This window comes from Rattus norvegicus, chromosome 10 (assembly GCF_021556685.1).
Source record: "Rattus norvegicus strain SHRSP/BbbUtx chromosome 10, alternate assembly SHRSP_T2T, whole genome shotgun sequence".
Classification (NCBI taxonomy): Eukaryota; Metazoa; Chordata; class Mammalia; order Rodentia; family Muridae; genus Rattus; species Rattus norvegicus.
In genome coordinates, this window is record NC_141543.1 from 22674543 (window position 1) to 22701012 (window position 26470).

Genomic DNA, 26470 nt, shown 5'->3' on the forward strand with positions numbered 1-26470 from the left:
AAGGGAAAACCAGAGAGTGGATGACTCATAGGAGGGGAAAGGTCTGGGTGTTCTGCCCCTTCTGCTTCGCAAGGGAATGCCACCAAGTCAGGCATGGTACCAACTGTACTGAAATTGCCTTGAAGGCTCATCTGAGAAGAGAATGCCTGGCTCCCCTACAGTCAAGTGGCTGCTGGTTCCTGCTCTCTGTGCCCCTGCTAGGAAGGAAAGAGAGCAGAACTCCACAGAGACCAGCAGACATCTGACTTCAGTGCCCAACCATGCCACTGTATTTGTATAAAAAGGTCTCTTTGAAGAGTTTGGGTAGAGAAGGGTATAATGAATGGCCTTGCAAAAACAAAAACAAAACAACAACAACGAAAAGGAAAAATTGCACTTGGTGTGTAGTTTGAAAAGGCAGCAGCTGTAACATTTTATGATTCAATGCAAAAAGTATGTCGAGGTCCTCAGCTGAATAAGTAAAATAAACAAATTTTTTTTTTCTTTCTGTGGCTGTTCTGAGAGGTAGGGAGGGCAGTGTTATCTGAAGATTTCTTTTAGGATCGTTGCTCAAAGGGATGTAAAAACGCCCTTTAAAAATAACGTGTCCCGAATTTCCAGAAGAATCTAGGCAGAACGCAAGTGCTAAGAGAGGCCAAAGCGGACGTTGCTGGGCAAAGACACATGGTGGCCAGTAAAACACCTCCCCTTGCAAAGAGGAAGAAACCGCAGAATGTTCCTGACTCGGCACCCCTGCGGAGTGGTGCAATGTTTATGTTTGTGTGTCCAACTCGGTGGTGTTGGCAGCAGGCTCACCGCCTACCCCGTAGTCATGGAGTTTTGGGGAAGGACACAGACATCGTTGGGGTCTTCCCAGGTGTGATGGGTACAGTTTGTTCCACAGAGTGGAGGATTCAAAGCTCTCAGTCCTGAGTCATTGGTGTGCTCAGCTTCTGTTCAGTAGAGTTGAAGAGCTAGGCATTAGTGAGGCGGGGACAGGAGGGTCTCTGTGAGTTCAAGGCCAGCCAGGGCTAAACAGCAAGACCTCTCTCAAACAAAACAAAAGAAAGTTGTGTTGGGGGGCAGAGGAGCAGTGGCTGGCAGCATCTTCTGATGCCTCGCGACGACAACGTGCTTGACGGTCCCTGGGCGGCGCTGTGGAGCTCTATCCAAGTCCCCCCCCCCCCCCCCCCCCGAAAATGTCAAACCTGGGCTCCACACCCGAATTTGCAACCCTCCTCCCTTTGCTCCAAGTAAGTCCTCTAGGGACCATCGTAGTTAAGATAACACTTCGGTGTGGGGGTTGTGGGGGGAGCTAACTGGAGACACTCCTTTGTCAGCGTAAAACTTTTAAAGTGAGATTCAAGAAGGACGTCTGGACTCTCGCTGTTTGTCCTCAGTATAGCCAGAGGGTTATAGACCGAGTTGGTCATCTCTCACTATCCACTTCCCTTTCCCGCTCTGCTCGCCGCGCCCACCACCCCAGCAGCCAGAGCGGGGCCAACTGAGACCGTGATCCCAGGAGTGGCCGCGCGCTCGTTAGAGACCCGGGCAGGGGAGCAGGGCAGGTGTCCCCGGGCGCGTCCTCAGGCCGAGCCTTCTGGCCACCCCGGCTGGCAGCGCGCCGTCCTGCCTGCGAGCTCGGAGGGCAGGAGGGTGGGGGCCCGGCCCGGAGCCAGCGCTCAAAGCCGACCCGCTCCCAGGCCGATGACGTCTTTGCTTTTGGCTTTGGTGGCGCCAAGCCCGGCAGGGCGGGTGACGTCACCACCCGGTCACGTGTCCGCCATTCAAACAAACAAACCGTTCCCCCCCTCCTCCTGTGCCGCGCCCGGGACCGCCCCCAAGAGGCCACATAAAACCGCGCTCCTCGGAACCAGCGCGCAGCAAAGGACTGGCGGGCGGGACGCGCGGTGAAGCCAGATTAGGATCAGCGAGCACTTGAGGACTTAGGGCCACAAAAAACCGCACAAGATCGACAGACTATTTCTGGAGAGCTGCAGAACGGGCACGCTGGGGTCGCTGGTGCTGGCCATGGTGATGGAGGTGGGCATCCTGGACGCCGGGGGGCTGCGCGCGCTGCTGCGAGAGCGCGCCGCTCAGTGCCTGCTTCTGGATTGTCGCTCCTTCTTCGCCTTCAACGCCGGCCACATCGTGGGCTCAGTGAACGTGCGCTTCAGCACCATCGTGCGGCGCCGCGCCAAGGGCGCCATGGGCCTGGAGCATATCGTGCCGAACACCGAACTGCGCGGCCGCCTGCTGGCCGGAGCCTATCACGCCGTAGTGCTGCTGGACGAACGCAGCGCCGCCCTGGACGGCGCCAAGCGCGACGGCACCCTGGCCCTGGCCGCGGGCGCGCTCTGCCGAGAAGCGCGCTCCACTCAAGTCTTCTTCCTCCAAGGTACGCGCAGGACTTCTGCCATCAGCTAAGGAAGGGGGGCGTCCCACCTGGAGTGTGAGAGCGCCTGTGTCCAGGGGCTTGTCACTGGCTTTGTTTGACTCCGGGAACAAAGACTTCCTAAACCTTCCTTGTAAACTCGCAGCCCCTGGTGGGTGGGTGACTTGTCTCCAGGTACTGCGTCGGCGGCGGCGTTAATGGGAAAATATGTACCTTTGTATTCTCAGGAGGATATGAAGCGTTTTCGGCTTCCTGCCCTGAGCTGTGCAGCAAACAGTCCACCCCCATGGGGCTCAGCCTCCCGCTGAGTACTAGTGTGCCTGACAGTGCAGAATCCGGATGCAGCTCCTGTAGCACCCCTCTCTACGACCAGGTTAGTAGGAGTCCGGGGTCTACGAGAGGCTGGGAGGTGGCAGAACTGGCAGAGCTCTGGGAAGCTTGTGCCAGGGAGAATAGAGAAAGCGGCTGTAGCTTTATTTATACTAGCGGGGACACGAGGATCTTCATTTCACCATGAAGCAATTGGATGGAGCTGAATTCTCCCAGTTGCTGGCACGGAAGAGCTTGTTGGCTCTGTCCCGGCCAACCGGCTCGATTCTTTACTATTATTTTCATATGTCAACAGCAGTACTGAGGTCACCGCTTTTCAGAAACTCCCTTTTTCAGTCGGGAGTTTTTGTGGGCGTGGGTCCTGGCGTGTTCACGCCGAACAAGCTTGATGAACGCTGGATTGTTTTGGATTTCAGGGGGGCCCAGTGGAGATCCTGTCCTTCCTGTACCTGGGCAGTGCTTACCATGCTTCCCGGAAAGATATGCTCGACGCCTTGGGTATCACTGCTTTGATCAACGTCTCGGCCAATTGTCCTAACCACTTTGAGGGTCACTACCAGTACAAGAGCATCCCTGTGGAGGACAACCACAAGGCAGACATCAGCTCCTGGTTCAACGAGGCGATTGACTTTATAGGTAAGTGGGATAGATGTCTGGGATCTCTGCGTTCTTCTCTACTGTAGCTGCTGAGCCCAACCTTCCTCCTCACTGAGACTTGAATAGTTGGACTGACTGTCTTGTCCAGGATTATACGTGCAGACACCCAATCTGGGTTTAAATCCCTTGCTATCCTTTGCACAGCATATGCACAGTCCCTATGATAGCATGAGGGCGTCTTTGATCGGGGCTCGGCTGTCCTCCTGAGTTTTTGAGTAAGCCATAACTTTGTTTTTCAGACTCCATCAAGGATGCTGGAGGAAGGGTGTTTGTGCACTGCCAGGCCGGCATCTCCAGGTCAGCCACCATCTGCCTTGCTTACCTCATGAGGACTAACCGAGTGAAGCTGGACGAGGCCTTTGAGTTCGTGAAGCAGAGGCGGAGTATTATCTCCCCCAACTTCAGCTTCATGGGCCAGCTGCTGCAATTTGAGTCCCAAGTACTGGCCCCTCACTGTTCTGCAGAAGCTGGGAGCCCGGCCATGGCTGTCCTTGACCGGGGCACCTCTACTACAACGGTCTTCAACTTCCCTGTCTCCATCCCTGTTCACCCCACGAACAGTGCCCTGAACTACCTTCAAAGCCCCATCACAACCTCTCCGAGCTGCTGAAGGGCCAGGGGAGGTGTGGAGTTTCACGTGCCACCGGGACGACACTCCTCCCATGGGAGGAGCAATGCAATAACTCTGGGAGAGGCTCATGTGAACTGGTCCTTATTTATTTAACACCCCCCCCCCCAACACCTCCCGAGTTCCACTGAGTTCCCAAGCAGTCATAACAATGACTTGACCGCAAGACATTTGCTGAACTCAGCCCGTTCGGGACCAATATATTGTGGGTACATCGAGCCCCTCTGACAAAACAGGGCAGAAGGGAAAGGACTCTGTTTGAGCCAGTTTCTTCCCTTGCCTGTTTTTTCTAGAAACTTCGTGCTTGACATACCTACCAGTATTAACCATTCCCGATGACATACGCGTATGAGAGTTTTACCTTATTTATTTTTGTGTGGGTGGGTGGTCTGCCCTCACAAATGTCATTGTCTACTCATAGAAGAACGAAATACCTCACTTTTTGTGTTTGCGTACTGTACTATCTTGTAAATAGACCCAGAGCAGGCTTTCAGCACTGATGGACGAAGCCAGTGTTGGTTGTTTGTAGCTTTTAGCTATCAACAGTTGTATGTTTGTTTATTTATGATCTGAAGTAATATATTTCTTCTTCTGAGAAGACATTTTGTTACTAGGATGACTTTTTTTTTATACAGCAGAATAAATTATGACATTTCTATTGAGTTCTCGGTGCTTTGTTTCTTTGGCGACCGCACTCTTGAGCAAGTGGCATAGTATGGGGCACTGAACCAGTGCCCCATCTTGGTTGACCCATGGGTTCCAAGGGAAGGATGCAGATGAAGCACTAGTTGCTGTCGCCCAGATCTTAGTAGGGGTCAAGGTGCAAACCTGTGTCCTTTGACAGTCACAGAAGCTACCATGTCACCTAGGGATCTTGAGTGTCTCCAGAAGCATTTGCCTGAATTACCTTCTTTTGTTAATATCTTCCTTGGGAATCGTGGACAAGATCGCCCCTCTCTGAGCTATTTGCAGAATGCCTGGATTAACGTGTTCTCAGGATTTACAGAGCATAGGAGTAGCCTGCTCTCAGAGAGGCTCAGGTGCTGTGCAGATGAGGATGGGAGGCCCGAAGTAGCTGAGCAGCTAAAGTAGGGAATTGGGAGCTGTAGTTTGCTTTCTAATTCTATGACCTCTAAACTTTGTCGCTTATCTATATCATGCGTGTGTGTGTGTGTGTGTGTGTGTGTGTGAGTGTGTGTGTGTGTGTGCCTCGAACAAGGCTTTTACATCTTTAAAAATAATGCATCAAATAAAAAGTCCATGCTCTGTATGCGTGTACATGGAAGAAATCACCTGCACTCCCTCTGCTAGTTTTTGGAGGGTTTGCACACGGACTTCTGCATAGAAACGTCGTTTTTTTTGGCAGCCGTCTCCTTCAGGTCGCTTGCTGCTCTCCGAGACTGTGTTAAAGAGACAGCAATTAAGTCACACTTGCTGTAGGGAAAACTGATTTTCACTAGTGTCAGCAGACTAACGCTGAGAAGGTATAGTTCACTACCGAGCCACAACCCGATCTGCAATATCAAATGAAATAACAGCAAAGACCTTGGGTCCCCAGTCTCTGGTTGCCTGCTCTTGGGTGCCATGCCCTTGGGTGCCTGCTCTCAGGTTACAGGCCCCTGAGTGCCTGCTCTTCTGTGGACTAAGTGCCGTGTGAAGTGGAAAAGGAAGCGACCTCGACTGGTGCCATGGTCCTCACCCAGCCCCATTGTTCAAGTCTTGACACAGAATCTGCCCTTGACCTCCCCCACTCCCCTGCCACGTGACATCCGGGTCTGAAGATCCTTGTGTTCTAAGACAGAAGAACTTGTCCAGGGCTGGCAAGCTCATATCCTTGGCTGGGTTTGGGGTGAGTGGATGAATGCTTTTCAAAACAAACAGCGTTTTTTGTTGTTGTTGTTGTTTTTTTTTTTTTATCAAGCCTAGATATTTGCCGTTGCGAGTTGTCCCCTTCGTGGAAAGGTACCACGGGGTCACTATTCCGTGGCAGATGCGGGGACTGCCTTTCCCGTGGGCCTGGGCCTCTGCTTTTTTGACTTGGCAGTCACTGGTTAAACCCAAATTAATCTCAAGTGTGAGCTAGTCAACGGAAAAGTACAGAGGCAGCCTCGGGGAGCCGCCAGTGAAAACAGTTGTGTCTCTTCACAGCCCAGACCAGGAGCAGTCCCTCTCATGGGTCACCTTTGCTTAGACGCTCCAGAAAACATCATGCTTGAGACGGAAGTCAGCATCTCAGGATTAAAAGAGACTGTTAAGACGTTTGTTTCCCAGAGACAATTGGCAGAGACACAACAATGTTTAAGACTCTTGTGACAGTCACAGCTGTCACAAGTTAAGGGGCTGCCACTGAGTTCTGGGGTCCGTTGAGGGTTTTGCCTGTGTTCACGATCTCTAACATCATGTCTGTTTTCCTGAGGAAGAGACAGGGCAGCTGAATCAGTGTCCCAGTTATTAGGTGGTCGCAGTGAAGCTTGATCCAAGATAGCTCGAGGGAGCAGCTAAACCCATGTTTTCTAGCCAGCTGTGTTCCCCACTATGCCAGACCTTTTGGGTAGGAATGCTCTACCCCTCAAGGCCTCAGTTTCCTCCTCTGTGTAACAAAGGCAATAAAAGCTGCTTCAGTGATTGGCATATTGACTGAGCTGTGGTGCAACAATTGGATCCCCTCGTCCCCAGCGAGGTCTAGTTTTCCCACCCTGTGAAATGACCGGTTTGCCCTGGATCTGAAGAGCCGGTTTCATCCTGGCTCTTTAATTCCAGGCTGTGGAAAAGGCATAGATGACGGTCCTGTGCTCTCCTGTAGTTTCCAGGCATCCATCGGATGAGACTTCAGCCCCCACCGCCTCCTCAACATCCTCTCCTTACTTTCCGGGGACTTTGCAACTCTTTGCAGCTCTCCTGTTTTGCACTAGCAGTCTCTGGCATCCACCCCCCCCCCCCCGCCTCCCATCTCAGCTTATCCAGAATGACATCATGGTGCCTACACCTTTAAGATTATATAAATCTGTGATCCCGCAATGGCCTCCATCCCCATGGTAACACTGAGGAGTTTCCCTTTTGTGAGGAAAGCTGTCATGTCACTTCCTGATGCTGACAAGTCAGTTTGGGAGATTAAAACGAAGTGGGGGGCGGGGTGCCTCTGAGAAGTGCTGGCTGCTTGGTTTCTGTTGCTGTATACAGAGGCAAACACTGTCAGCCGGCTGGCCCCGCCTGCCGTGTTGGAGCTGGCTTTCCCACACCCCCTAGCGGGGTGGATCCCAGTCACCTGGGGCTGTTTGTCTCCAAAGGCTGCATTCTGGGTAGCTGGTAGGAAGGCTGCCCACCTCTGGGGACTTTTTTTTTTCCTGGTGCTGTGCTGGGCAAGTTTGTTCAAGAACAGTCTGGTTGAGTGCAGCCTGGGCTCCCTCCTGTGTGTCAGCTCAGCGCTGGGTTTGTTCTCCGAAGAACAAAGGGTCCTCAAGGTATTGGCCTTGAGTGTTGTATTGCATAGAAGTTCTGTTCAGGAAAGTACCTTAAAACCCCCATCTTCTAATGAGTTTCTAAAACTAAGAGCCAGTCCCACTCCTTCCTCGCCTCCTTCATTGATCAACCAGGCAATAAGTATCCATGACTCCATGCCCTCTGTTTGGGGAAAGACAAAGCACTCGCTGGTAAGGGGCCCGCAAACCGGAATGTGTGTAAATAAGACTGTGGGATATGGATGGAACCATGAAGGTGGGTTAGTAATAGAGAATATTCCAGGCTAGTCAGCCTGGTTAGTCAGGCACGGGTTACTCAGAGGGGTCACCAGCCACATCGAGACCTGAATGGTGAGCTGGGAAAAGGGTTTCAGCCCAGAGGGCAGCAAAACCTGAGGCTTGAATGGTCCCTTAGTGGACAGGGCATAGTACACTTGAGTCAGTCAGACCCGTGTTTGAGTCCCAGATTTTGACAGTGGCTTGTCAAACTCTTGAAGTCTCAGTTTCCCCATCTTTTTTTTTTTGGTTCTTTTTTTTCGGAGCTGGGGACCGAACCCAGGGCCTTGCGCTTCCTAGGTAAGCGCTCTACCACTGAGCTAAATCCCCAGCCCCCAGTTTCCCCATCTTTAATGTGGTCCAATTGCCTCTTACTCTAAAGGTGGTTTTGATTCATGGCTTAACTTAATGAAAAAGCACATTATCGAGCTTGTGAGTCAGCTGGTCCCCATTCTGTCACAGCATTGATGCCCCTCCCTGAGCAGAGTGCCCTGGCAGAGGGAAGCAGGGGTGAGCTGTCCTGCTGCTGTCGTGACGCCAGCCTGCATTCACATAATGCCTGTCACTCAGCTTTGCCAGAAGAAGTGGCCTTGCTCTGAGATCACCCCGCCCTGCCCCACTGACCTAGGCCCGCTCAGAGACAGTTTCCTCATCCGTAAGAAGCACCTGAAGTGTCACCCAGCTTCCTTTCCTGTTCGACTCCTAGGTCTAACTCCCCTCCATCCTCAAGGCCAGGAACCTTGAAGTCCTGGGCTTCCTTCAGGCTGGTCTCAGAAAGTACAACTTAGAAGGCAGGTGTTTCTAAAGATGGCCCAGCGAGGGGACCTTTGAAAAGTGAATTGGTGTGATGGCTATGTTTTGATCCTCCTGAGAATGGGCTTCCCTAAAGAGTCTATGGAAGGAAGGTACCACCTGCCCCCAACTCCCAGGCCTGTCCTTGCTGTGCTCTGGACCACACCGTAAAGATGGGATTATAAATCACCACGACAACAGGCATCAGTCATTCATTCATCCCTTCAGTAAGTACGTACTAGTACTGATGGTTCTCCTTAAGCTTTCAAAGGATTAAGAAACGAGAAGGAATTCTGGGATTGATCTACCAGCTGGTATCTGACTGACCATGGAACACGTCTTTCCTCAAGGTCTCAGTCCTGGTATCTCTATAGGAGAGTCACCAGGGATTCGCTTCGGGTGGGTGCTAAGCAGACGTGGACTTGTGGAGAGTGTCACACATTAGCCCCTTTGACCGGTCCTGTTGTTAATGGCCGGTGAGAAAAAGATAGAGTATAGGAAGGCGCACTGACAGTCTCCAACTTTAACCTCTGTTCTAGGTGTTTGTCTAGATGTAGACGAAAGTACCAGTAGCTCCCTAGAAATAGTCACGCGCCTAAGAGGTGCCCAAACCCAGCAATTCCAAATGCACACCTGGGATTTGCCCCTAAGCCAGGCTCTGTCTGCAGGGCATCCTGCCTGGGACGACAGAGGCTCATGACATACTTAATTCAACAGCAAACTGAGACGGGGCTATCTTCAAAACATAAAAATCCCAAATAAACCAATCCTATCACTTCTAAAATGGCCTGTGTGGCGTGGCGTGGCATGGCTACCCTTGACCTTGCCTGAGTTGCGGAAGTAACCTGAGCTGTTTCCTGGGTTGTTCAGCCCAACTGTAAACACCCAGCTGGAAGTGAAGCTGGTCTCTGCCCCAGTTCCTGTCCCTGCAAACGTTTTTCTTCACCTTCCTTACTTTTTTTTTTAAACTTTTGGTTACTTTTGTCCTATGTTGGGCACCAGAATGTTGTGATAAATATTATTTGGGGGTTTCTATTCCACTTTGGATCATTTAATTCTCAAAGGCACAAAACCTTTATAATTATAATAATCCTTAAAGCATGAGAGCTGGGCAGATATGAACCCTCTAAGATATTTTCTCTACTTCCCATCAGTAACCCTGAGATATCGCTCACCATGTTCCGCCTGGGCTGTTCCTATTCCCACAGGTCAGCCCTCGTGGTCATGAGGACACGATCCATCTACCCATGTCCACTTCCTCCTTCCTCCTCCTCTCTCTTTCCCTCCCTAGTGGTCTCTGCCTCGGACCCCCAAGCCTTGGAATCAAAGCCCCGCCTACCTCTCTTCTGCCCAACAACAGACTGTAGGCATCTTTATGAATCAATCACAGTTTGGAGGACGAGGTTTATACTACAAAAGCTGGTATGTGTGAGGATCTGCGTGTCTTGGAACAGCCAGGTCTTGGTTTATCTTGGGATATTTAGCATTTGAATATCTAACAGCACTAGCCCACTACACAAGGATATTTCATTGAGCAAAAAATTCTGGATTTTGCTTTCTTCCTTTAATTACACTGAAGATATAGCCCACTACCTTTAGGCTGTCGTTGTCACAGTTGGGAAGTATGCTAATAACCCTACTTTCCTTCTTTCTTCTCTTAGATCTAGGGATTTACCTTTGTAAGAAATCTTACTCTAATGTGTCTCTGTAGGTTTCTATGCACATCGCTTTGACATGCCGTGCTCTGAGATCTGTCACTTAACGCTGTTTAATGTTCTGGGAAGTTCTTGTTATCGTTCTTCTATATTCTTTAGATACTAACATCGTTGTTTTATTTTACTGAGTGGCCAATAGCTCTCCTAGTCTTGCTGTGTTTCTCTCTCTCTGGAAATTAACCCAGGGCTTCGCGCATGCTAGGTGGGTGCTCGATCACTGGGCTATATCCCCAGGCTTCTTTTTTCATATTTTAAAATTTATTATTTTGAGAGAGTCTCACTAAATTTCCCAGACTGACCTTGGGCTTGTGTCTTCTGTTTCAGCCCAGCTTGCGCTCTCTCTCTCTCTCTCTCTCTCTCTCTCTCTCTCTCTCTCTCTCCATTCATCTGTCCATCTATCTATCTACCTATCTATCCATCTATCTATCCATCTATCTATCTATCTATCTATCTATCTATCTATCTATCTATCTATCTATCTATCTATCTATCTATCTAAGACAGGGTCTGTCTATGTACCTATCCTGGAACTCACAAAGATCCACCTGCCTCTGCTGACCGAATGCTAGGATTATAAGTATCCCCAGATTTGTAAAAAGTATTTATTATTGGTATGAGTGTGTGTGTGTGTGTGTGTGTGTGTGTGTGTGTGTGTTATAGGGGGAAGAGGTGGGTGTACAGGCCACACCTTTGAAGGTCAAAAGACTTTGGCTTCCAGCGGTTGAACTCAGGTCTCCAGGCTGGTGCATCGAGCCCCTTCCCCTGCCCCTCACCCCACTGCCTGTCCCTGCTTCTCAGCTGACTGAACCATCTCTCCATCCCTGTTTTTGATTTTGACCATGCTTCGTGTGTGTGTGTTTACTTTTGGCTCATGGGGTGTGAAAAATACTGGCCACCATTTGAGGCTTAGGGTGAGCCTCAAAAAACAGTGGACTTTGTCTCAGGGGTTTAAGCAGTTGGGGTAACCTTAATCCAGTCAGAGCATGAGATGACCTTGGTAACTTCGAGACGGCTTTGAGAGCCTGGGATGATCAGCTTGGTTGGAATCCGGGGAGTTAAATCGAGTTGGAGATCAGCTGAGAGCTTGGAGGGGGCTTAGCAGGCACCTCCTTGAGGAACTCTAGACTTTTATTCTTGTCTTGCTCGACATGTATGTCTCTACAAAGTGACACTTGACTTCTTAGCCTTCATTTTGTTTTCCACATTTCAAAGTTGGGAGATAATAGCTTAACTTCTTATAACCCAGTACTAGAGTTCATCCAGTTTTCCTTTTCATCAATGAGACTGTAGCAAAGGATTCGAGTTTCAAACCCCAGAAGGAATGGGATAGGGTAGGTGAACTTCAGGAGGCTCGGATCAAGAGGATATGGGCTGGGACTGCACAGCCAGGCCCTCCACACTGTGCATCTCTGAAGGGTTTTCTCTTAAGAAACAGTAACTGACTGAGGTGGCAGGTTATTTCATCTGATGTAAACATTACACATGTGTACGTGTACCAAAATACCACATGGTACCTATTAATGCACATAATTTCAGCATTTTCCGTATCATTAAAAGAAATTAGAAGCATGTACATCCAGAGAGAAACTTGCAGCATATCCGGTCACCGTCTCCTCAGAACATACCTGATCTTCTATCTAACCCACATTCAAGGACTTGGCTTCTCCTGTCCTTACTCCCTCAGGGACTCGCACCTGAACTTCCTGCCAACTCCTTGTTCCTTCAGTTCTCCTTTCAACAGCTGTGGAAAGACTGGCTACTCTTTGACTGTCACCAATTAAACTAGGCTGCTTCCCAACAATGGAAGGCCCTGTCTTTTCCTCGTCTCTCCTTTTTTCCCATGGTACCCATCACCTGACATTTGTTTAATGGTTCAGGGTCTGTGAGGACAGTGGCCACATCTCACTCACTTACCGCCCGACACCTGGTCTTACACTCCAGCCTGGCATGCTAAGGGTTCTACACACACACACACACACACACACACACACACACACACACACACACACACACACACGGTGAAGGGAGGAGCTTAAACAGGTCCCTTCCTCTCTGGGTAAGTCCTGGGCACCAGCATAGGGGAAGTGACTGTTTTGTGCTCAGCCATCTCTTTCCCTTCTACATGAGGCAATTTCCCTTGGAGACCTTCCCACAGTACTCAGTGGCATGCAAACAAAACAGAGCATCCGAAAGCACTGGTGAGCAGGAAGCAGGCGGCTTCCCTGGCCATACGGGACCTAGCTATGCTGGGGTTCTCCCACCCGGATCAGTGCTGGGTCAGGGGAGGCTTGCAGTGAGAGATCGACCTCAGGGACTTCACTCAGAGACCCTGTGTTCCACCACTTCCCCTTAGTTCCTCCCTCTTGCTCAGGAGAGAATTCCCCCCCGACTGCGGGCCTTTGCTGAGGTGGAGGGTAGTAACTGATTCACGGGGAAGTCAGCGGGGACGCTCCTGGCTCTGACTCACAACTTCTCATCTGGTAGGAAGGCTTAACATCCCACGTCGTCCTCTTGGAAATGTCCTTTGTTTAGTGGCCATTGGGGATTCTCCTCTGGCCTCCTATACGGCTCTTGGTCAACCTTCCTGGCATTCGGGACTCTTTGTCAGTTCCTCAATAAAGAGGAGAGTTGGTCTGTGTGGGTGCTGAGGGAAGGTGGTGAGAATGCCTCCCTCCCCCCCCCCCTTTTTTTTAGCTTCCACCCAAATGCTGGCTGTCACTGCGGCTGGAGGGCTGAAGGAGCATTTGGTAGAGTCTGGAGGCACCTCTGTCTACAGGGGGCACGTGCCATGCTTGTGGGGTGGGGGCAGGTGTTGGTGGTCTGCTGTGAATATTGCTGGAGACATGAGGGCAGGTACTTGACCGAGACAAGGACTCCATTCTTATCACCCACAGTTCAATCCAAAGAGCAACCCTTCCTGAGCGAGAAGTGCCATGCCTTCGGCTGGATGCTAGTGATAAAGATGGAGACACATGGGGGTGACTCTAACCTCTGGGTCTCTGCCATTAGTAAGTAGTCGAGACCACAGTGCTTCAGGGATAGGGACCCAGGGACCGAGAGTTGCCTGAGGAGAACCGACAAGAAGGATACACTGAGGAAGAGACCTGGAGACATGGCATAGGAAGGGCTTCTGGGTCCCGGAATGTGTAGAGAGTCTGAAGCCTTGGTTTTATGTAAGGAATAAGGGTTCCTGGAGTTGCTCCTGGACTCCTTCTCACCCCCACTTCTCCAGAGCCGCACCCCAGGAATTTCATGCACCTGTTCAGCTCTCTCAAAGGGTGGATCAGAGCCGTGTGTCTCTAACACTGGACACATCACAGAGTGGGCAGGTAGTGTCCTGAGAAGAAAGTTGAGCTGGTTAGTGCTGTGGTTTGCCCTGGAGTTATCTGTATTTTGATGGTAATTCCACTGCCCCAAGGACAGCTGACTAGTCACGAACTCAGAACTCTGGTGACTTCACCAACTCCCCATTGAATTTGTAAAATACAGGTGAGGGGCAGGTACAGGATAAAGGGAGGCCTGTCATTGGAGGAGAAGGAAGGATGGGTGGGAGGGAAGTTTGAAGGAAGAGGAGGAGACTGGAATGGAAAGGAGGAGAGGGGAGGAAGAGAGAGAAGCCATGGCAGAACAATATGGCGGGTGACATTAAGATTCCATGCTGTACCTTTACAGGTTGTTGCAAATGTTCTTAAGGGATGGATGGTACTGGGCTTTGTATGTTTAGGTGGGCAACTATATCTTATCAATTGGGTCAAAGATTATAGTGTTGTGTGTTCTTTTATGTGACGATTTGAGTGTAGCAAAGTGTGCGGCGGCAGGAATTGTGATGTGTTTCCGCCAAGATATCTAGCAGATATCTTGGGGCACCGTGGGCTGGACCTAGTGAGGTAAAAGACAACAATACTTTTTTTATTTTTTATATTTTTACAACAACAGATTAGGACTGTGGCCTCTGCTTCCTCTCGGGACTCTGTTAGTTGTTCTTTATACCATTTTGTCAGTGACTGAAACGATGGTGCTGCCACAGGCTTTGCTGGCCAGCCTCTTTTAGCTTATCCTTGTTTGACTTTTACTGGGAACACCTAAACAAATGTCTGTTCACCTTGGATAGGGCACTAATGACAGACCAAAGAAAGGATTTCACATACAGCTAGGTGAAACTGCTAGCTTGATTGGGGTTATTTACAGGGTATGAGAGACTCCATGGCAGTCGCATCATTGAAAAAGTATCAGTGGAATTGATAGGCAGCTAGAAAGAAAGTTTCCCTCTCCCCAGCAATTGCTGTTGCTTATATAACCTTGGGAAGGAACCTTGAGACTCTTATGAGTTTCAGGAGGTTCCTAAGCCTTGTAAGATGTACTTCCTGAAACTTAATAGAAGTCTGCCTCTTCCATTTAGGAAGAAACATTTGAGGAATTTCGTTCAATCTCCTAGCACGAACATGCACGTGTATACACACACACACACACACACACACACACACACACACACACACACACACAAAACCATGTACACTCATGGAGATTTAAAAATGTAATGTTAAGAATTCTGAGGAAATCGCTACATAACACACATCCTTATCCTCAGCAATTACCACTTTCTGAAGAGCTAGGACATGAGGGTTGTGCTCTAGCCCCAACTGTACCATTTTCTTGTTGTGTGACACTCAGCAAATCACATAACTTTTCTGGACTTCAGATTCTTAATCCTTAAATATCGAGTAGATGGGTTCACCATGGACCTTCATCATGGGCCTTCAGAGGTTGGAAAATATCCAATGCAGTTAAAATGGCCTTGTCCCCAGCCTAGAGAGAGCCATTAGGACTCACATGCCTTGGCTGTGACTGGCAGTGTCTGGCTGCTCCATGGACTGGCTCTGCTCATCTTTTCTATACGGCCTTCCTGCAGATAGTCTTAGCAAGACAGAACCTGATAGCCCAGTAGGGACATTGCTTGCCTAGCATGGTATCCAAGAGATTTGCTTCCAGTGTCATTGGCCTCTGTGTCTAACAGGGTGGAAGATATTCTTGCTGCTGTTGGCCCAACACATATACTTTCGATAGATCACGGTAAAGATGTGTCGCACTTGCAAGGGGTCTCCACAAAGAGGGCAGTGCTTTGCTTCTATCCAACAGATAGTGCCAGGAGCTGGGGCAGCAGCAATTGTGACCCATAACATGACACTGGGAATGACAACAGGACAATAAGACAGAAGGACGCTGGGTTGGTCACTGTGGACGACAGGAAACAATGAGTCTCCACAGTTTCTTATGCATCGTGACACATCCTGGAACTGTCTCTTCAAGGATGTTTGCAGGTGAAGAGCCTGGGCCAGATGTGTTTCCTACCAAGGACTAATACAGATAACTCCTTTCCCTGTAGTCCCAGGACTTGGGAGGCCAACGCAGGAGGGGCAGGAGTTAAAGAACAGCCTGGGCTATATAGCAAGATTCTATTCTAAGGAAAACCAAAACAATGGCTCTGGGTTTCTCCAATACAAATTAGGATAGGTTTGTCTCCTCAATTAAAGAGCTTCTATGGCTCAGTGGAGTAGTTCACCTGTAGAGGGTTTGGCCTAATGTTGCTTGAATCCCCAAAACTGTTAGCACAGAGAGTCTGCAGGAAGGCATTGAGGGACTCTGCCCCCAGTTTATTCTTATTGATAAGTAAAGATGCCAGCAGCCAATAACTGGGGAGACAAGACATAGGTGGGGTTTAGTTTTCCCCGGGCTTGGGACCAAGGGAAAAGAGCAGGGATCAGATAGCAGCCAGGCCTTAGAAGAGTACGCAAGAGAGAGACAGGGGTCACCTTGTCTTAGGGGAGTGTGCAGGAGAAGAGAAGGTGCCACCGTGGGTTAGTTGAATCAAAAATATGGCCATGTGGTCTGGCCATTTGGAGTTAGTAGCAGCCTAGATGAAACACAGAAACAGTGGGGTTAGGGATAGAAGGTAGAGTTTAACAGCATGGAGGGTAGGCAGCTGTCCAGCTATTGTGCTGCTTAGGGCTTATTTAAATATAAAGGGTGTGTGTGTGTGTATGTGTGTGTGTGTGTGTGTGTAGGTAGAAAGGAACCCTGCAACAGGATTTGTTAAAATATTCACACTACATTCACCCTTTTTAGCAGGGATGTGTTCAAGCCCGTCATATACAGATGTTGCTTTCTAAGACTTCCCCTTATATGAAGCGGTGAACTGTATGGGCACTATCTGAACGACACTGAAAACTATTCTATTTGTGTGTCCGTGCGTCTATGTGAGAGCACTCGGGTGCCTGTGGAGGCCAGAGGAAGGTGTTGGGTCCCTCGTGAGCCTGTTGATGCGGGTTCTGGGATCCAGACTCCAAGCTCCATGAGTGGCCAGCATGTGCCCCTGACCACAGAACTGCCTGTAGCTCTGAACTGTGTCTGTCTGTGCACTGTAAGTACCCACCCTTCCACTTACAAGAAGCCCATGACAGTGCCCCTGGCATGTGTGAATCGACAGCATCACGGAGCTCAGCTTGGGGGCATTCTTAACTGAAGTGTGGGGGACGCCACATACCATATAAGAACGTATGTAGAAGACTTCTGAGCAGGGGCGGCTAAACCGGACCCTGCACGTATGTAGTAGATGTACACCGGACCCTGTACATATTTAGCAGATGAACAGCTTGGTCTTCATGTGGGTCTCAAATGACAGGAGTATGGGCTGTCCCTGACTCTGTTGTCACCTGTGGATCTGGCTCCCCTAACTGTGCTCCCTTATTTGGCCTCAGTGGGAGAGGATGCGCCTAGTCCGCTGTGACTTAATGTGCCAGGGTGAGGTGATACCCAGGGGCGACCTCCTCTTCCTTAGAGAAGGAGAGGGGGAAGTAGAGAAGGAGCCTTGAAAGAGGGGACCAGGAGGAGAGACTATGATTGGAATATAAAGTAAATATAATAATAATAATAATAATAATAATAATAATAATAATAATAATATAAAAAATAAATAATTAAAGAGCTTACCAAGAATTAGCACACAGAAGGGAAATGTCACCCAGATAAAAGGGATTGGGTTGCTGTTAGGTCTCACCAGGTGGACACCGGTGTAGGGTGCTGACTGGATGGCTCGCAGATACACCGTTACATTGTTGCGGACTAAGTTTTGAAATGTGAGTTGTTATCCTCTCGGAACAAACAAGGATGTGGGGAGGATGTGATGGCCCAGTCTGCTTGCTGGAGTGAGAAACACTGCCTGCTACAGGAGCATGGCAGCTAAGGCCACAGCTGGGGCTTGTTATGGTTAACTTTGGGAGGAGACGATTGCTCAGAGGCAACACCAGCCTCCATCTGCACAGTCTGTCCTGAGACAGTGGCAACCTTGTTCTGAGGCTTGATCCATTAGCACAGCCTTCCTCCAAGTATGGTGTCCACCACCATGATGACTCTAAAATAACTAGGTGGTGGATGGCATGCACTGTAGGGATGCCCTGGACAGATGCAGCTGCAGTTAAGGAAGGGCTCCATTTTGTACCTCAGCTCCAGCACCGACTAAGGGGTAGCCACCTGGCTTTCTGCACGAGCCCCACGGAGATTAGGGTCTAGAGAACCTGCCCAGAACTGGAGCATGTGCTATGCACTGTGCTGTGAGTGGTCAAGTCCTTTGTCTCTCTCTGCCTTGAGAGTGCTGTGTCTTCTGCCAGCGCCTGAAACCAAAGCAGCCTCCGGCATCAGTGTGCAAATAGGGAAAGCGTGTTAGAGCATCATGCTTCTGACAAGGGCCCTATGAAACTGAGTCCTGTCATTAGTCCCAGTGACCCCCCTCGGTAACCTGGTAAAATAAAATTGCTCTCAGCAAACACATCTAGTGTCAGCTTTACAGTGTTGACAAATTTATAGTTTTATATATTTTTAAGATATCATTTATATATTTTGTTTTTTTCTTTTCTTTTTTTTTTATTAACTTGAGTATTTCTTATTTACATTTCGAGTGTTATTCCCTTTCCTGGTTTCTGGGCCAACATCCCCCTAACCCCTCCCCCTCCCCTTCTTTATGGGTGTTCCCCTCCCCATCCTCCCCCCATTGCCACCCTCCCCACAACAATCACGTTCACTGGGGGTTCAGTCTTAGCAGGACCCAGGGCTTCCCCTTACACTGGTGATCTTACTAGGATATTCAATGCTACCTATGAAGTCAGAGTCCAGGGTCAGTCCATGTATAGTCTTTAGATAGTGGCTTAGTCCCTGGAAGCTCTAGTTGCTTGGCATTGTTGTTCATATGGGGTCTCCAGCCCCTTCAAGCTTTCCAGTTCTTTTTCTGATTCCTTCAATGGGGGTCCTGTTCTCAGTTCAGTGGTTTGCTGCTGGCATTCGCCTCTGTATTTGCTGTATTCTGGCTGTGTCTCTCAGGAGAGATCTACATCCGGCTCCTGTCTGCCTGCACTTCTTTGCTTCATCCATCTTGTCTAATTGGGTGGCTGTATATGTATGGGCCACATGTGGGGCAGGCTCTGAATGGGTGTTCCTTCTGTCTCTGTTTTAATCTTTGCCTCTCTATTCCCTGCCAAGGGTATTCTTGTTCCCCCTTTTAAAGAAGGAGTGAAGCATTCACATTTTGATCATCCGTCTTGAGTTTCATTTGTTCTAGGCATCCAGGGTAATTCAAGCATTTGGGCTAATAGCCACTTATCAATGAGTGCATACCATGTGTGTTTTTCTGTGATTGGGTTACCTCACTCAGGATGATATTTTCCAGTTCCAACCATTTGCCTACGAATTTCATAAAGTCGTTGTTTTTGATAGCTGAGTAATATTCCATTGTGTAGATGTACCACATTTTCTGTATCCATTCCTCTGTTGAAGGGCATCTGGGTTCTTTCCAGCTTCTGGCTATTATAAATAAGGCTGCGATGAACATAGTGGAGCACGTGTCTTTTTTATATGTTGGGGCATCTTTTGGGTATATGCCCAAGAGAGGTATAGCTGGATCCTCAGCCAGTTCAATGTCCAATTTTCTGAGGAACCTCCAGACTGATTTCCAGAATGGTTGTACAAGTCTGCAATCCCATTTTGTTTTTTTCTTGTTTTTGTTTTTTGTGTTTTGTTTTGTTTTGAGATGAGGTTTTGTTTGTATAGCCTTGGAATTCCCTTTGTAGACCAGGCTGGCCTCAAACTCAGACACTCACCTGTCTCTGCCTCCTAAGTGCTGGGATCAAAGGTGTGCACCACCACACCTGGCTTTATTACTTTTAATAAAAACGGTTCTCAGCTGAGTGTTCATGTGAGGGCGTGTGTAAGCAAGTGCAGGTGCCCACAGGTGTCACATCTCTGTGGAGCTGGAGTTACGAGTGGTCCTGAGCCTCCTGTTATCGCTGAGGGAGCAGAACTCAGGTCCTCTTGTAAGAGCAGTAATCGCTCTTAGCCACTGAGCATCGTTCCAGCCCTTAGTTTGACATATTTTTGAGGTTTGAGAAATGCAGAATTTATTATTCCTGCCAACAAGCCTTTTTTAAAAAGGCCATATTTATACTTAAAATATCCATTCTCTGCACCCTTCCCCCCCATCTTAGCCATTCAGTGTCTCCTAGAGTTTTCTATCCTCATGCTAATACAGCATGTCCCCATGGTTGGGTGTTTTAGTCAATGCAATGTTTTAGACTAATCTACTTGCATTAGTAGATCTTTAAACACAATTTCATGGACTTAATTTCCAGAGTGCATTTAGATCCAGAATAACACTGCAGAGGGTGTGGTGGGCTCCCATATGTCCCAAGGTCCAAAGAGCCCGCCATCACTGCTTGGCAGAGAGGTGAATCTGCTGGGGGTTGACAGCTGGAGTTCATATCGGTGCTCACTCCTGTGAGTTCGCTGCCCTGGGGAGCGTAAGGGCTCTGGCTCCAGTTCCAGAGGGTACCCACAGGAACCTGAGGTGCATCTTCTCCGCTGTAGCCCCTCACCTGGCAGAGCCCATGCTCATCAGAGCCAGCACATGGTGTATGGGACCTGGAGTCCCAGTGTCACTACTCTGGGTGGCCTATATACATTAGAGAGACTGTTACAAACCAAACTGTAAAAAGGGGGTCGGGGCCATAGATCAGGGGCACAGTGCTTGATCAGAATATTTAAGGTTTAGGTTCAATACTTGGTGCCAGAAAAGGAAAAGCAGTTAAGAGCATTTACTGTTCTTTCTGAGGACCTAGGATGGATGCCCAGCAACCACATTAGGGAGCTCACAACTGCCTGCACTTTAGCTCCAGAGGATATAACGCCACCTACTGGCATCTGCGGGTACCTACATGCTCATGGTCTACACTAGCTCACACAGGCGCTCACATGCACACATAAACAAAATAAAATTATTTAACTAATAAGACTATCTTCTTAAAGGCCAGGTGGAAACTGGGTAAGGACCCACGTGGGGCACAGCCTTGGGGATGTAGACTGGAGAGCGAGGGTTACGCTCTGGGATGAATGTCGTGGGTGAGCAACTGTGGCTGGTGTATGTATATGGAAATGTGTTAAGGTCCGTGGCTAGGCGAGGAAGGTAAGGCTGTCCTGTGACTGCTCAGGCGTGAACTCGAGGCACAGCCCTGCTCTCTGAGTGGAGGAAAAGGCATGTCTGGTCTGAGGAAGCTGAGTGGAGCTTACCACCTGTGTATCCAGCCAGCTCGTCCAGAAGAGCTCTTGTTCATTTAAGGTGCTAGCTGGGGACAGGCACCTCATTAAGTGCAGGGCATCTGGGGCCCACATGGAGCGGGCCTTCCAGGGGGCAATGGAACTATTTTTAGTGGCCTGGGCTAACTCCCAAATCCTGACGACTATTTCTGGCACCAAAGATTGCCCTGAAGGATGTGGAAAATTTTTGTGTTAAGAACGTCTGGTCTCTCTGTGGCTAAGCAAGGACACTGTGCAGAGACCAGGACCGAGGGCCCAAGGGCTTCTGGGAGAAACAATAGCTCTGAGCATAAAACTGGGGCCTACTCCTGGCTGGGCTTTACCAGATCAGTCTGGTGAGGGCAACTATCTCACTGGTGTGCCAGGACTGTCCCGGGTTTAGCATCAGAGAGCCGTATTCAGGAAACCCTTTAGGGGTGGCTGGTCACCCTAGCTCTCCGTTAGTCCCTGTGTGTCTTAGAAGTTACTTTAGAACCAAGATTGATAGGTGTTTTCTCCAGGGCTCACAGTGGGTGTAGTAGGTGCTGTTACAGCTGCCATCTACAAGGAAACTGAGGCAGAGAGGAGCTCCACTGTGGGGAGGCCTGGGCTTGCTACTTCCTGCTTTTCAGGTGCCTGGGCTTCATTTTGCCCCATGGAGAAATAATGCCCTTGGTCCTAGGAAAGTCTAGATTCAGTCACTTAGTACCAAGGCCAAGTCCCCATCTCACCCCACTTGTTGGTAAAAGGTATCCTGCCAACATCTTTGGGGATGGCAGGCACCTGGCTATGAGATCCGTTCCCTGGAGTTGTCCTGAGGTTACCCTGGCAGGTGGCTTTCGGTCTCCTGCAGAGGGCAAGTAGGGTGGGCAGTCCCGGAGCCCAGCGTCCCCTACTGCCTTAGGCAGTGACAGTCCAGCGGCCCAGACGTTGGACCCAGCACTGGAACGCAGCTCCTCCGGAGGGCCATGCCTAGGGCAGGAAGGGCTGGCGCCTCCAGTTCTCACCAGCCTCAGGTCGGAAGCAGCTGAACAATAGAGTTACCCGAAGAGGAGGGGGCTGAGTTTGCACCCGAGGGACCAGGCAGGGGAGAGGGTGGGGTCCAGGATGCATGGAGATCTGGCCCTATGCCCTGGTGCTGCTCAGAGACAGTGACCCACCAGAAGAAGGGGTCTTGGTCATCATGCCTCTTTATAAGTAAACTGTATGTAACTAGACGGTGAGCGGGGGAGTTCTGTTAGATTCAGTCCTGCTTAGAAATGTGAAAGGGTGTAACAACATCGTTCTACTAACCCAGGACTTGAGGAAGCATTGGGCACCCGTGGCAGTTCTCACTCTAGAAAAATACAGCAGCATGTCACCTGAGCCTTGGCTGGGAGAACAAGAATACATCCCATCAGGGAGTCATATCACACAGGAATCCATCGGCCCCTTCCACTTCCCAACACTAGGCAGGAGCCACCACAAAGACGTGCCCCTGTCAGCAGGCATCAGATGTGGGCCCACGGGAAGGAGCTGGCGTGTGCCACAGAATTGCTGCAAGGGATGCGGTGACGACTTCAATAGAAAGGCCCCTAACAGATGAAAAGATCTTCAAGACACCTGAAGAAAGACCCCGGAATCTGTCTGGGGTTCGCCCATCTACTTTGAACTGAGTTTCCAGGTGGGATTTTTGGAGCCCAGCAGTTTGGAGACCCCTGACTTAGGGTGGGAGGGAACCAGTCAGGGCCATTGCCTCCCCTGACAGGTATGTCCTTGGCGTGTCAGGCAGTGTAGAAGGTGGAACAGAGAGGTAGGGTATCTTTTTTTACACTGAGGGTCATCTTTTTATAGTGTGTGCATTTTTTGGGTAGCCCTTCAGGATCTGACCTTTAATTCTGCCTGCCGATGTTTAAAATTAGAACTCTTGGCCAGGGCTGTTGTATTCTGCTGCCTGGGAACCAGCATAAACAACACGCACCTGCTGCCGGGACGAGGAACGTGTCCCTGATCCAGGGCAGCTGTGCACAGCTGGCCCTTGCCTTTGCTGGGGCTCAGCAGTGTGGCCCTGCCGCTTCTGATGGGCTTGGTTCCACCTGCCATGCTTCTGAGCGGATTCTCGCACACATCTGTGGGCACCTATGAGGGAATTTCTACAGGCACAGTGTCGGAGTACATCGGTTGGAGCTGGTCCTGAGAACAAGGTCAACCAGGGTTCGCAGCCAGTCAGCCAGGAATGATCTTGGCCTAGGCTTTTAATACAAGTGTGGATATGAACACAACTGGATGTTAGGGGAGAGCATCGAGAATTCCTGATGTCCAGGGAAGTGAATGAAGAGTCATTTAAGCCCTGCAATGCTAGGCATTTCCTATTGCCTCAGTGTTAGGGGGTGGAGACTTGTATCTTAGTACAGGGGATCAGAGAGGTGAAGTTTCTTCCCTCAGGGTGCATAGCTGGCAGTTGCAGAACTAAGCTTTGAGCTGAGTGAGTCGGAGCACAGAGCCATTGTCCTTTAAGTTCCACCACCCAGTAGGTGCGCGGATGGTCTGGATGGTTCCGTGCCCTCCTCTAGAGGGAGGCATTCACACCACAGCATGCAAGGTTACTGTGATGTGAGAATCGGGGGAAGACTTCTCAGAGGAGGAGGCAGCTGGGCAGGGCTCCACAGACTCAGTAAGAGTTTACTAGACAGGGTTCTGGTGGGACAAAGAATATTAAGGAAGGGGCTTCCCAGAGGAGAGGAGCCTGTTAAAGGCAAAGGGGTGGGTGACATAGGCAAAGTCTCCAGAGACCAGGGGTTCCCTATGATGTGTATAGGATAAGGGTTGGGGGACATGAGGGCTGGTTGGTAGCTACCAAGGTGGAGACACTGGAGACTCTCAAACTCACAGTATACACTCTAGTGTGTGGCAGGCAGGGAGGATTGGGCTCTGAGGCTTGCCTGTGGGGACATCCTGGCTGGTCAAGTGATCTTGGGGACAAAGGGACTATGATAAACTATGATAGAATGGTTCTTACCAAGGATGAATATGAATCCCTGAGCGCTACGCCTCCTCCATTGTGAGCAGGTCTGGCTCAGCCAGTCCGCCTGGAAGAGCTCGATGGATGTGCATGGGGTGTGAAGGGGTTGGGAGAGGACATACTGGCCTGGTTGGTTTGTTCCTGTGACAGCTGAGTGGCTCCTTTCCACTGGCCAGTTGGGTGGGGCAGGGCCATGGAGGTGGGCACTTGTTCCCTCTTGCTAGCCTGTACCCGGCCATCGGTCCCCTTTTACCTCTGAGCAGGCATGTGTTACACATAGGAGAACCACAGACCCAGTTTGCAGGCAAGAAACCTGCAGGCTTACTCAACTAACTGTGTGCAGAAGTTGGTGTTCTTTCTGCAAAGGTTCTATATAGCCTGCTCCGGAGAACGAGGAGATTGGGGCTGGCCTCACTGCCCCATTGGCTTAAGCACCTTCTATGCTTCAAGTGAAGCCAGTGCATAGAGAAAACGCCTTCTGGTCAACCTTCCCCCAAGGCTGCTTTAATAAGCACTTGTGTTTAGTGTTTGCTTTATTCCTACCTCACCACAGCAATGGAACCTTCCGGAGGTATGTTGACTAGCTTTTTGTCCACTGGACACAGGCCAGGGTCATCTGGGAAGAGGGAACCAGGATAGAAAACGTATAGCTTCTGTCAGATTGCCTTGTAGGCGAGTCTGTGGAGGCATTTTCTTGATTAAAGATCAATGGGGAAGGTCTCAGCCCACTGTGGGTGGTACCACCCCTAGGTATATAAGAAAGCAGATCGAGCAAGCCACGAGGAGCAAGCCAGTAAGCAGCCCCCTCTGTGGCTCCTGCATCAGCTCCTGCCTCCAGGTTCCCTCCTTGATGGTCCGTGAGCTGTAAGACGAAACACATTGTTCCCTCTCTAAGTTGTGGTCGGTCATCGAGTTTGTCACAGCAACAGAGACCAAACTAGGGCAAGAGGTATAAGCTCACAGAGGTATATGCACTGGCTTCACTTTAAGCAAAGAAGGTGCTTAAGCCAATGGGGCAGTGAGGCCAGTGACCCAGACTGATGCTTTCCAGACCCACAGGGCAGGGTTTGAACTGGTTTGGGGATTAAATTTTAAAAATCAAGTGTTTACTAAAAAAAAAAAAAAGGCACACAAACAAACCACAACAAACCCATGTGGTTCCTGGTAAATTTTTGTTAATTTGTACTTCACCGTTCCCCTGAAGTCTTAGGTTCATATTTGTCTCCTCATTTCAAAACTTTCACCACCATTGTCGTCGTCGTCGTCATCGTCATTTTTTTATTTTTTTATTTTTTGGTATTTAGAAGCTGGGTCTCACTATGCAAGCCTGGAACTCACTATGTAGACTAGGCTGACCTTAAACTCAGGGAGCTGCTTGCCTCTGTCTCCAGACTGAAGACATGCTCCACCAACATTTTTTTTTAAAGATTTATTTATTATATGTAAGTACACTGTAGCTGTCTTCAGACACACCAGAAGAGGACATCAGATCCCATTACAGATGGTTGTGAGCCACCATGTGGTTGCTGGGACTTGAACTCAGGACCTCAGGAAGAGCAGTCAGTGCTCTTAACCGCTGAGCCATCTCTTCAGCCCCCTCCACCAACATTTTACATCAGTTACGTTTTATACTACTGTGAACATCAGCAGCAGCAGCAGCAGCAGCAGCAGCAGCAGCAGCAGCAGCAGCAGCAGCAACGATGACAACAATAACAACGACGACGACGACAACAATGATAAAAAGCAAAAGAACTGTTAATTAAATCCTGGCCTTTGGCTGGGATAATTTCTTTCCGTTCACACTTTTATAAGAGAGATGGAGGTGGGGGAGGGAGGAGGAGAGGGAGAGGGAGAGAAATATTGATTTACTTATTTGATTTTTACATTATTGAGTGTTTCCTCTGCATGTGTGTATGTGCACCACATGTATGCCTGGTGCCAACACAGATCAGAAGAGTGTGCCGGGTCTACCAGATGGCTGTGAGGTGCCGTGTGTGTGTGTGTGTGTGTGTGTGTGTGTGTGTGTGTGTGTGTGTGTGTGTGTGTGTCACCTGCAGAGCCCTCTCTCCAGCCCCTGGGCTTGTTTCCTTAAGCTTTGAATGAATCACAATGGTAAAAATCGTCGGAAATGTTTAGCACTTGATTTAAATGCAAGTGTCAAGTGCCAACAGCCACAGTATCCACTGTCCTTTTGCTAGGAGAGAGGGACTTTCCTGCCAGCCAGTGCCCTCCTGCAGTAAGAGGATGGATGCCTCTCCTGCTCCCCTCGACTTGTCTCTTCTCTATCCAGCAGCCAGAGCTTTGAGAAAGAGAAGCTAGAGCAGACCCTGCTGCCCACCTGTGACTCCCTAAGGCTTCTGTACACAGAAGCTCAAGAAGACCCGGCCGTTCCTGAAGATGCTCCCCCGAGGCTGAATCCCAGCCTGCTCTGCTCTGGTGGTCTTCCTTGCCTCTAGCTGGCCACCATCACTGGTTCTCTTCCAGGCCCATTCCAGACACCACCCTCTCCCTAGTCCTTAGCTAGGCTGGAAGTTCTGAGTTCAGATGCTTTGGGGATGGGGGCAGGAGAATCATCCTAGGACTGTACAGAGATCAAGTCGACCCATGCAGCACAGTGTCTCCATA

General features: G+C 49.7%; 1 protein-coding gene and 1 long non-coding RNA gene across 2 annotated transcripts in view; both read left to right on the top strand.

The window, feature by feature from the left end:
- Positions 1–1859: 1859 nt before the first annotated feature.
- On the top strand, positions 1860–4651 carry Dusp1 (dual specificity phosphatase 1). The gene is given in 4 exon segments (NM_053769.4): positions 1860–2377; positions 2602–2747; positions 3121–3340; positions 3601–4651. Coding segments are annotated over 4 exon segments (1104 nt in total). The 5' UTR covers positions 1860–2010; the 3' UTR covers positions 3972–4651.
- A 1087-nt stretch (positions 4652–5738) lies between these two features.
- LOC148002803 (uncharacterized) overlaps positions 5739–26470 on the top strand; it is a 50651-nt gene continuing 29919 nt past the window's right edge. The window contains exon 1 of the long non-coding RNA XR_015631145.1: positions 5739–5838. This is a non-coding gene — a long non-coding RNA (uncharacterized LOC148002803). The remainder of the gene's footprint in view (positions 5839–26470) is intronic.